The following is a 12,677-nucleotide window of genomic DNA, read 5'->3' on the forward strand; positions in this document are numbered from 1 at the left end:
GCACGCACACAGGGAAATTGTCAGCACAGGCCTAAAGCAATTTGACGATTGTGCAGTCATACAGAGCTTGGAGGTCATCACTCTTAAATTCCATCAATGACCTGAACCTGTCTGCAAGCGAGAATTCGATTTGCTGACAAAATGGCTGGGCAAAGAATCCTCCACTTACGTCATACGGCTCAGATCAGTCCACATAGGGAACCCCAATGCGGCCCGGCAGATGGTCTGGGCGCGGCTGGAGGAAGTCTACTGTTTTCCAGAGGCCATTGAGCAGTCTCTTCTTAAAAAGCTAGACAACTTTCCCAAGATTTCCAGTAGGGACTACCACAAGCTAAGAGAGTTAGGAGAACTTCTAATGGAGCTGCTCTCTGCAAAGGCAGATGGGTATCTGCCTGGGCTCATAGTGTTAGACACAGCCCGTGGCATTAACCCCATAGTGGAAAAGTTACCCTTTGGGCTACAAGAAAAGTGGATCTACCAAGGGTCAGAGTTCAAAAGCGAACACAAAGTTACTAACCCTCCGTTCTCCTTCTTCATTGATTTTGTGTGTCTGGATGCAAAAATAAGAAATGACTCGAGCATTAGTCTGTCAAGCGTCAGCTTCAATCCACATGACAGGCCCACACCTAAATTCAAAAAAAAAACGGCTGTGACCGTGAACAGGTCATCAAAGGCTGCTGAGCTTGCTGTAAAGGACGGCGGGGAGGGAGCAGAACAGGAGCAATCCATTAATGTCAGCACAAACTGCATAGAGGTCTGTGGAGAAGGCCGCACAGGAAGATCATGTGCAAAGATTTGTCTTGTCAAAGTTTATCCACACGGGAAGCCACAAGAATGTATGCCATGCTCGATGATCAGAGCAATAGGTCATTGGCCAGGTACGACCTTTTCGACCTTTTTGGTGTTTTATACACTGAAGCGCCATACTCTTTAAAGACCTGTGCTGGTGTAGTGGAGACGAGCGGCAGAAGGGCTAACGGTTTTCGTATAGAACCAATTAGTGGTGGCAACAGCTTCGAACTCCCCACTCTGATTAAATGTAATGAAATACCGGATAACAGGGCCAAAATACCCATGCCTAAAGTGGCCATGCAACATCCACATTTAAAGTCCATTGCATCACAAATCCCACAGCCGGATCCAAATGCACACATCCTCCTTCTGCTAGGCAGAGACATGCTCAGAGCACATAAAGTCAGACAACAAATCAATGGGCCTAACAACGCCCCCTTCGCCCAGAAGCTAGATCTTGGCTGGGTGTTAGTTGGTGAGATGTGCCTGGGAACTGCCCACAAGCCAAAAGTTTACAGTGCAAAGACTAATGTACTGGAAAATGGACATCCCTCATTGTTCACTCCATCAAGGAGTTCTCACATACTATGAAAATCAAAGCAAAGGAAAAAACACTAGGAGATCTTGACTTTCAGAAAACAAAAGATGACAACAAACTTGCTCTTTCTATAGAAGATGAAAAATTCTTGAAAATTATGGACGAACACATGTATAACAGCTGGGTCCTGTCTTTTAAACATCCCAGGCCGCACCTCCCGAATAATAAAGAACAGGCCCTCAGTCGTCTTTCCTCTCTGCGCCGCGCCCTGGAAAAGAAACCAACAATGAAAGAACAATTCATAGGCTTAATGCAGAAAATATTTGTTAATGATCACACAGAGGTCGCACCAACGCTTCCAGAAGACCAGGAATGCTGGTATCTACCAACCTGAGGCATATATCATCCCAAGAATCCTGATCAGATCAGGATCAGATCAGGATCGTGCACAACACTACGGTGTTTCTCTGAACGACGTCCTACTGACCGGGCCAGACTTGAATAACAGCCTGATAGGCGTCTTGATCCGCTTCAGGAAGGAGCTCGTCGCCATAATAGCAGACGTCCAACAGATGTTCCACTGTTTTGTGGTAAGGGAGGACCACAGGGATTACCTACGGTTCTTATGGCATCGTGACAATGACTCCTCAAAGGACCTCATAGAATACCGCATGAAAGTCCATGTGTTCGGCAACAGCCCTTCTCCTGCAGTGGCAACATATGGACTGAGACAGGCTGCAAGAGATTGTGAACAGGAGTACGGCGCTGCTGCTGGGCATTTCATAGAGCGCAATTGTGTGTGGATGATGGGCTCGCCGCAATGCCCACAGAAGCCAAAGCCATTCACCTCCTTCAGAGTGCACAGGCCTTGCTATCTGAGTCCTATCTAAGGCTTCACAAAATTGCCTCCAACAGCTCTGCTGTCTTGAAAGCCTTCCCCAAAGAGGATCATGCTAAAGAAATAAAAGATCTCGACCTCAATGGAGAAACACCACACTCACAACGCAGCTTTGGACTTACCTGGGATACCGTTACAGACACATTCAGCTTCTAGGTGTCAGACAATGACAAGCCATACACAGACTGTAAACAGCCTGTATGACCCGCTTGGGTTTGCAGCTCCGGTGATAATCCATGCAAGGCTTTTGCTCAGAGAACTCTCAGTGGACAGCATTGAGTGGGACTCACCTCTCCCTGAGAACAAGAGGATGGAGTGGGAAACATGGCGTCACTCACTTAAGGACCCTGGACAGCTCCACATCCCTTGGGCCTATACAACACCATCTTTGTCAAAGGCCAAAAGAAAATAACTCTGCATATTTTCAGATGCATCCACCAAGGCAATTGGCGCTGTGGCCTACCCTACAAATCAAGGGAAACAAATCTCTGATGCTTCGCAAAGAGGCAAGGATGGACTTGCCGGATGTGGAAAGTAATAGAGAAGGAATTAAATGGCAGTGTGAGGCAACAATCAAAGAGGGATTTAGAGAAGAAAAACATAAAGAAATTGTATTAGTTAATGAGGCTGTCGTTGGCTCAGAGTGTGGTTACATATTCAGTGACGCTAAATCAAGTTGTCAAGTTGACTATGAGTGTGAAAGTGATTATGTCTCCCCAAACAAATCAGCTACTTCCTCCGCTCAAGAAGGTTTGAAAAAGCTGAGCTCAGGAAGTATCCAAAGAAACAGAGACTAATAAGGGTGTTGACGCTAATAAGGCTGAAACTCGCTTGAGTGACTCGGCTGATGGTGAAGACAAAGATACTGAGGATTATGATACCTTTCCAAGGTGCTCCGACAGCAACAATGTTGGAATTGTTGGGGGGGGGGGATACAAAAGGAGAAAAGATGCAAGAGAACTGGGATGTCTCTTGCTCGGGTGACTCGCATGATGGTGGTAAAGATGGATATGTTGAGGATTATGATCCCTTTCAGTAGACCTCCGACAGCACAGACATTGAAATGGACACAAACCATGATTTGAAAAACCTGACTGGTGATGATATGTCTGGGGGAAATACAAAAACAGAAAAGATGCAAGAGAAAGATTTTTCTAATGGTGAACATGACTACACAGATAATGATGGCTGGACTATCCATAGCTTGAGTGACTGTGCTAATGATGTAGAAAAATATGTTGGGGATTATGATACCTCTCCATTGGGCTGCAATAGCACAAATGCTGACATGAACCCATACCATGATTTGGGAAGCCTGACTGAAGTGTCAGAGTTAGAGGTGGAGGAAGGTGAGGAAAGTGAAAAGATGCAAGAGAGATATCCTTCTGATGGTGTGTGTGAATGCACATATGATGAAGGCTGGACTGTTTCTAGCTTGAGTGCCTCAGCTGATGATGTTGGAGATGATTATGATTATGATACCTCTCCGTGGAGTTTCGAAAGCACAGGTGTTGAAATGGACACAAATATCTGCAAAACATGAATGAACATGCCAAGTCAGAAGAAGGGGTACATGGAAAATGGGAGAGGATGCGAGCAAGATATCCCTTTGATGGTGACTATGAATGCAGAGGTGATGAAAACACCAAAAATGGAAATATCGTCCATTTTGACAAAATAGAACAGGGTGGACACAGTGAGACCCATGAAAATGGGCATTTACCTGGCCGGTTGGGCCAAGGAGATTGGATTGAGTCCCACATCCAGGATGGGACACAGTCTAAGAGCAGTCCCACATGCCTGAAAAATAAAAGGAAAATTAAAGGAGAAAGGATCACAGAGGGTGAGCCAGCCGAGGACAACAGTTCCTGCATCGAACAGGAAACAAAGGGAAATGCAACAGGAAAAGGTATTTGGACTTTTGCAAAGAGCCCACAAAAGTTCAGGTACATTAGATGTTTGGATGTTGCCATAAATAAAGTCCTGAAAGAACAGGAGCAACACGGAAAACTGACTGCAAGAGAAAAATGTAAGTTATGCATGTGCTTTTGGATTGATCGATACTGATATATAACAAATATATATTATATACTGTATATAAATACAGACATGGCACAGATTAGTACTTTAATGAAAATACAGCAAGTCAGACTTTACAATCAACTGTCTGCACAGGTATTGGAAAATCCTCTGTAAGCAGAGCCACCTGACATGTATTTCACTGTCCATACATGACAGTATACTAACATTCACTATTATCCCCTGGGGGATCTACGTACACCATTCCTGTGGTAACAGTGTTTTTACTCTAGCTCTGTCTCAACTTTGGGTAAGACCATTAGAATGTGTTTGTGTGTTTCTCCACGTATTAAGCAATTTATGTGGTTATGTCTGGCTTCGAAATATCTTCTTTGAGATACCCAGTAGTATAGATAGAATAGAACATATATAGAATATTCTGAAGGGATACATTACTGAAGTGTTTCCATTGTTTTCATATCTCATTGAAGTTGAAGTAGCTCTTTAACATTGTATTCCCCTGTTCTAATGCTAATTGTGTTGCCCTGTTCTAATGCTCATTGTGTTGCCCTGTTCTAATGCTCATTGTGTTGCCCTGTTCTAATGCTCATTGTGTTGCCCTGTTCTAATGCTCATTGTGTTGTGTGGTTCTAATGCTCATTGTGTTGCCCTGTTCTAATGCTCATTGTGTTGTGTGGTTCTAATGCTCATTGTGTTGCCCTGTTCTAATGCTCATTGTGTTGCCCTGTTCTAATGCTCATTGTGTTGTGTGGTTCTAATGCTCATTGTGTTGCCCTGTTCTAATGCTCATTGTGTTGTGTGGTTCTAATGCTCATTGTGTTGTGTGGTTCTAATGCTCATTGTGTTGTGTGGTTCTAATGCTCATTGTGTTGCCCTGTTCTAATGCTCATTGTGTTGTGTGGTTCTAATGCTCATTGTGTTGTGTGGTTCTAATGCTCATTGTGTTGTGTGGTTCTAATGCTCATTGTGTTGCCCTGTTCTAATGCTCATTGTGTTGTGTGGTTCTAATGCTCATTGTGTTGCCCTGTTCTAATGCTCATTGCGTTGTGTGGTTCTAATGCTCATTGTGTTGCCCTGTTCTAATGCTCATTGTGTTGCCCTGTTCTAATGCTCATTGTGTTGTGTGGTTCTAATGCTCATTGTGTTGTGTGGTTCTAATGCTCATTGCGTTGCCCTGTTCTAATGCTCATTGCGTTGTGTGGTTATAATGCTCATTGTTTCTTGCGTTTTCTGTTTTCAGATCTGAGGCCTTCTGCTCAGATAACTACCACTAAGTCTGCTCAGACTTCTACTCAATTAATTTGTTTATTTTATGAAAATACGATTGTAATAATAAAATAATATGAAATATGAAAAGTGTTGTGTCTGTGTTATATAAATGGTAATCGTAGTACAAAGAATAAGGTTTATTTGCGTGTCTCTGTGTGTTTGTCTCTCTCTGTGTTGGGGTGTGTGTGTGTGTGTGTGTGTGTGTGTGTGTGTGTGTGTTAAATGTTATCTCAAAGTATGAAAAACAGTGCAGAAATCATAATATCAAGTAAAATAAATGATAAATAATTTATAAATAATAAATAATATAAATTAATTCCAGTGGTTTTATGGCACAAAGAACTGTGTTTTTTTTAAGAAAATATATTTAACATATGAGAACTTGAGATTCCATATTATAAAATAGCATTATTTCAGACATGATAGCATTTTAAGATTTTAAGATGTGGGTTAATTAATTGGGGAAAGCAAATTATAGAAGCAAAAGATAAAACTAATATCTAAGTAATTCAAATATTTTTGAAATATAAATGTATTTTTGTAACTTCCTATCTAAATATATATATTCATATTACATTATATGTTCATATTAGATTATTAGTTACCATATTTTTCTTCATTTTTACTCTAGCTTGCGTGCATTGCTCTATTGCAGCAAAGTTTATAATTAATTGAGTCAACATTCACTGGCATATGTGACAGATCCAAATTGTGGTGCGGGTGGGGTATTTCAAAAGTTTTGCCACAGGCTGAGTTTTGAGGAAGTCACTTCTCTGAAAGGCTTGCAACAAGGCTACAGTGATTGCAGCAGTCATAAAGAGAAGTAATTAAAAGCATATAAATAAATTCAGCATAGCTCTGTCTGTTCATTACCTGACATAAATGACTGTTGTGTTTGCATTTGGAGTGCATTGTGTTATAGGTGTGGAATTTAGACCACATTTTCGTTTCCCCGAAGAGGTTGCAAATGGGCATTTTGCAAGACATCTGGTAAAGAAGTACTCTGTTTTATTACAAAATGCTTTTGAAACCCTCCCTGGTGGTTTGTGGTAATCTGTACTTTTTCATTTTTGCACGAGAACCGTGTCTGTCTGTGTCTGTGCATGTGCATGTCTGTGTGCGTGATGTGTGTGCATGTCTGTGTGTGTGATGTAAAGGTCTCTTCTCTGTAAGTATGTTGAAATCTAGAGAAGTGTAACAAAATGGGAAATGATTATCTTATCATGAACATACCAAATATATTAAACATACCAGTGATATTCCAATGCAACATCACTGGACATTATGGTTAGGATTAGGGCTAGCCTTTAGGGCCTCGCTTAGGAGAAATGTGTCTTGGGCATCTGAGAGAGAGAGAACGCAGTGTCTCCACATACACATGTACAGTCACACAACAGTTAACATTCAACATTCAGCATTTAACATTTTATTGCATCCATCACTTTTCTGAGATGGCTTATGACAATCAACTTTAGCACAATGTAGCAGAATGGTTTCCATGCATGTAATCTACCTTTCACATACAGTAAATGAATAATTGACATGCATTGTATGCTTATACAAAGTAGTTTTACATGCTTAATGCTTTAAAAAAGAATACCTTTTTAGCAATTATCACATGTCCACCCCTTCAACTATACACTTGTTAGTAGATTATCTGGTCAGATCATTTATGCAACTCTACACACTCCTGCACCACTAAACTATACACATTCAAAAATCTTTATTGGTTGTTGGACCAATGCTTATTCCTTACATTCATTTTTGACCCTGTATTTTCTAGTTGTTGGACAATTTGTCTACCATGGGAAGGGTAGATTGTACATTTTCACAGAGAAAGAGACAAGAGACAAACTAAGAATGGAAAAACGCAACTTCCTTGTTAGGTTTTTTACCCAAGCTTTGCCGCATGAATAAAATAATTTTAACCTAACCTGGTTTGCCACAGGATCCTCTTGTGTGCCAGCTTCAAAGCTTTTCTGCAGTTCTCACCCATATAAACCTGAGTTCTTCTCTCAGAGTGACTGAACCATTTCATCGGGGACTGGTCATGGCAACCTCCACAGTGATTCTGCTCGTCTGCCTACTGGGCACACTTAACACAGTCCAGTGTCAGCACGAAGAGGTAAGGGGCCTAAACTCTCCTGGAGCTTCGTGAGAGCAGGGATGAAGAAAGTCTCATTTTAGATTATCAGGGTTTTCTTTGGTGACTGATAACAAACAGTTAATGGAACTTCATGACCCAATCTGAGAAATATATTCTTGAAATGTTTTTTCTTGTAATTAGATGTATTGCCATCTGTGTGTTTCTAATATATTTGCAATTGCAGGCAAATCCAGAGGATGTTGAGAACAATGGCGAAATTGGTGAGTTTTCCCCCCACAAAATTTGGCACATATCTTACATTACAGGATATAAATGAATGTAATATTTGAATCCATAAGCTTTATTTAAAATAGTGTATAGGGTTGTGTACTTTGTAGTATTTTCGGGAGAGGTGTAAATGTAAAATGGAAATGGTCTGTGTCAAGAACAACACCCAGTCACTGAATCATTTAACTGTTAAGGCTAAGATCCTTGAGTCATTGTAGATGGGTCCTGCATAACCTGAAGTGTTTTATGGTATTTCATGCTCTAGACAGCATCCCTGTGGAGGAAAACTACACAGTGTCCGCTCTAATCGAAAGGGCCAACAAGAATGCAGGTAAGGAGGTGTTGCAGCTCTTAAAAGAACATCAGCAATGATGTCAAGATGTCACACCATTAATTAAACATACATAACCATATGTAACATAAACATAATATATAGAAGTATCACTATAACCATTTTGAGCACAAATAGACCTATTCATTCTGATGGAGTAGACTACATGAAATGTCCCATAATCTATCTCTTCTCATTTAATTGCTTAATTGCTGAATTCTATTTAATTTTCCAGGGCAGGAACTTGATGATCCGGAGATCGTGGAGGGTGATATTGCCGTGTACACTGGGCTCCAGAACGCTGACCCTTGCACCTCCCGTGGCTGCAAATGGCAACGCTCCAGTAATGGCAATGTCTATGTTCCATACGTCATCGCCAATCAGTTCTGTAAGGAACATGTGTTATTGTACAGGTATTATACTTCTTAAAGGTAGCGAATTGCTCCTCCCTGTCCATTCAGTGTTTGCGCTCAGAAAAAGGTCCGGTGTTCGCACACAGTCCTGGCTCTGTAAATGGGAAACAAACATAGTGGTTTGGACCAAGCCATAAAGAATCCCAGGCAATCAACATTTGATTTGATTTTAAATTTATATATCAACAACCTTTAGCGAAACCTAAACCGAATCACAATCTACCTTTACGCAATGTGGTTTTATTTTTTTATGAGAAACCACTGGTTTCTCAATCTATGTTTTCTCATAGATTTTTTCTCTTAGACTTCTCGCAGTGTGTTCAGGATCCTAGCTGAGCCTTAAAGGTTGTGTTCAGTCCTAGTGTGAGCATACTTTGGGACCCGACAACTTTACATGTGCAAGATGTGTGACTACTTTTAGCGACAAACATATCAGTCATAGCCAAGTTTCCAAAGGAGGTAAGGAGTCTCTAAATGCGAGAACATTTAATAAAACTCTATTTTCAGATATGATTGTGTATTTTTAAAAGATATGTTTTCTTTACTGTTTTTCCCTACAGCCCAAAGGGAGAGGGCCATCATTGAGAAGGGCCTGCAGTCTTTTGCCCAGTCCACCTGCATCCGCTTCACAAGACGCACATCGCAGAAAGACTATGTTAACATCCAGTCACGCTCAGGGTATTGACAACATAACAATACAATGCAAGACCTTAGAAGACCCTAAAATTGAGCTTTTAAAATTTTTGAGCAAGTTGTAGTTGAAATTAGCCAGGATTCCAATGCCTTTATTAATTATTTGTTGAACTTTGTTATGTCAAGAGTTTTGAAATATAAACCAGACTTTATTAGAAATATTAATGAAAAACCATCCACGATTAGTCCTTCCTCAAGCAGTCCTCAAAAGTGACATTTGAAAGGAGGGTGAATGCCCATGTGTGGTGCAATGTATAGCACTGCCATGTCAGAAATATTGGCAAAACATTTTTGATAGTTTAAATTCATAATTGAAAAATTGAAAGGATGGGCTGTTGTTTCCCACTGCAGTAATGTTTGAAACTTCTGCTGGCTTCAGGTGCTGGTCCTACGTCGGGCGTAGAGGTGGAGAGCAGGTGGTGTCCCTGGCTAGGAGTGGGTGTGTTTACCACCAGGTAGTCCAGCACGAGCTGCTGCACGCCCTGGGCTTCAACCACGAGCAGTGTCGCAGCGACCGTGACTCACACGTCCGTATTCTCTATCAAAACATCATCAGGGGTGAGCAAGACCTGCTGCTGCCTCCCCACAGAATTATCAACCAGCAAAATGTGTTCCTTGCTTCTTTCCCTTATTATAACATACTGCTATGTATTTTTTTAATTCTGGGAAGGAACTCTAGCTCTAGCCGGGTAGAATGTAAATTGTGTTGTTTTATTATTGTTATTGTTACTAATAGTAGTACACATGTGCTTGACAACTGAATACAGTGAATCATATTAATTAGATTAGATTAATGTCATACTTCAAAAAAGAATCATTGATAACCTTGGAGCCAGATGATGTCAGCTGTGTGCCATCTTTGATTTTGATTTCATGAGTACAGAATTGGAGAATAAGTCTCAAACAAATGCATGTCATGGCAGTCAGTTTGTAAATTACATGTTGCAGGTTCACTAGACATTGTTTTTTCTCAGGACTAGAGTACGCCTTCAATAAGATTAATACCAACAACCTGGGTACTCCCTATGACTACGGCTCAGTCATGCAATACGGTCGGTGAGTTTTGAGCCCCACACTCCTTAAGGAACACCAATACAGGCACATGGGCATACAGTATATGAACAAGTTTACTTTCTCTCTCTCTGTGTGTGAGTGTGTGTGTGTGTGTGTGTGTGTGTGAGAGAGAGAGAGAGAGATAAAGCAAGAAAGAGAGAGTGAGAGACTTCCACAGTATACACACAATCATGTTATGGATAATTCAGGTTTAGTCCTGGTCACACAATAATGACCATGAATAATGATCATGATAATGAGACGTCAAACAGTGCAGTAAACCCCTGACTTTAAACATTGATGTGCCTTTCAGGTATGCCTTTTCCCGCAACAGGCAGGCCACCATCGTCCCCTATCCCAACCCCAATTCGGTCATCGGGAAGGCCTCCCAGATGAGCCGCATGGACATCATGCGAATCAACCGCCTCTATGGATGCAGACGGTAGCATCATTGCTCACCCCACGGCCTTACTGCGGTAAACCATTAAACATCTGTATTCACAGTATTAGTATGTGGAGTTGTGAGTATGTGGAGTTGTACTGTATTTCAAGAAACTTTCAAGAGATGAGCTGCTGCTTTTTGCTTTCTGTTTTTCTCCAGAATGAAAGGCGCCATAGCTGGCAACATGAACACATCGCTCTAGGCCTTCACCATAAGAAGTGGCTTTTCCAGCTCAATTGCATAAATGAATGCAGGATGTTTGAATAAACAGTTTAATTGTGTGAGTTTGTTACTAGAATGTTTTGTAGTCTAATACTACAACTACATTACCCAAAACCTTTATAGCATAAAATTATTCAATTGTAAAGCCTTTAAGCTGAAGCCAATAAAGTTGCTTTAAGTGAAATCTGTCGCTGAAGTTCATGTTTCCAGTCTCATTAGTAATTTGCTTCTTTTGTCATGCTATATAAATAGGAAAAAACTACACCCATATCTTGTGAAGATTTGGAATATAAATACAATTCTTTGCATCGCAGGTCAAACACATTGGTTAAGACACAGACTTAGGCTACATACATTTTCACAGTATTGTATTCTTCACCTCTCTATGTATGCAGGGATGGAAAACCTCCAACAGTGGCACTCCCCAAAGCGTTACCTCAACCACTAATTATCCCTAACAGCCTAAAAAGGAGTCGCTAAACTCTGACAGCAGTTTGTCTTCAGAAGTTTTGTGGATTTTCTCCGACATGATTTAAATGTCGTGTGACTCAGGTTGTAGGGTCGCTATGGCTGGGTTTAAATTAGTAGAAGTGAGGGTTCAGGCATCTATTACTGTATATCTCACTGGATGAGCAAAACCAGAGATCAAAGCAGCATAAATATTTAATTTTCATTGGTTTGTTTGGTGTACAAAATGCCATTGCGTTTTTCGTTGTCTGCATGATGAAGAAGGCAAAATACGTCATAAAAATTTTATAATTTCAAAATGCACGGTACAGTTTATATTCATCAAGGAAATGATACACGCTGCGTATTCCTTCAACTCTGTCATTTTTTTAACTCCAATAATAAGAGAAGTATATATTTATGTTAATCACCCTACTGTTAAGTATTTATAGAATGTAGATAATAATGCTAAAATCAGTACAGAGAAGAATACATTAATTTAATAAACAATAATAATTTTCTGTCTATCTCCTTTATTACCCTCAGAATGGTAAGTGATCTTTTTATCCATGGAATATTCTCTGTGGAAGGCCAATGCTGTTTTGATGATACAGTATGTGACATATCCAAATTGTGGTGTCGGTGGAGTATTTCAAAAGTTTTGCCTCAGGCTGAGTTTTGAAGAAGTCACTCATCCAAAAGGCTTGCAACAAAGCTACAGTGATTGCAGCAGTCATAAACAGAAGTAGTTAGAAGCATATTAATTATTACAAAGTTTATCATAGCGCTGTCTGTTCATTACCTGACATAAATGACTGTTGTGTTTGCATTTGGAGTGCATTGTGTTATTATAGGTGTGGAATTTAGACCACATCTAACAACTTTCTCCAGCTAAACAGTAGCAAAACCGAAGCCCTTCTTGTTGGCACTCCACACCAGGTTCAGTCATCCTCCTTAACTCATCTCACCTTCGACAGCCAGGTCATCCCCCTCTCCTCCACAGTCACTAATCTCGGAGTTAGGTTTGACCCTCACCTGACCTTTAATGACCATATAAAACACCTGTGCAAAACCTCCTTTTATCATCTAAGAAACATCTCCAAACTCCGCCCCACTTTAACCCTATTAGATGCAGAGAAGCTTGTCCACGCCTTTATCTCCTCAA

General features: G+C 40.7%; 1 protein-coding gene across 1 annotated transcript; it reads left to right on the forward strand.

Annotated features, from left to right (window-relative positions):
• The first annotated feature begins 7,587 nt into the window (after window positions 1-7,587).
• Window positions 7,588-10,847, forward strand: LOC116220871 (low choriolytic enzyme-like). The gene is made up of 8 exons (XM_031569837.2): window positions 7,588-7,662; window positions 7,868-7,904; window positions 8,177-8,242; window positions 8,478-8,630; window positions 9,216-9,333; window positions 9,728-9,906; window positions 10,323-10,404; window positions 10,715-10,847. Exons 1-8 carry the CDS (start codon window positions 7,588-7,590, stop codon window positions 10,845-10,847), a joined length of 843 nt encoding a protein of 280 aa, XP_031425697.1.
• Window positions 10,848-12,677: the final 1,830 nt, after the last annotated feature.

This window comes from Clupea harengus, chromosome 6 (assembly GCF_900700415.2).
Source record: "Clupea harengus chromosome 6, Ch_v2.0.2, whole genome shotgun sequence".
NCBI lineage: Eukaryota > Metazoa > Chordata > Actinopteri > Clupeiformes > Clupeidae > Clupea > Clupea harengus.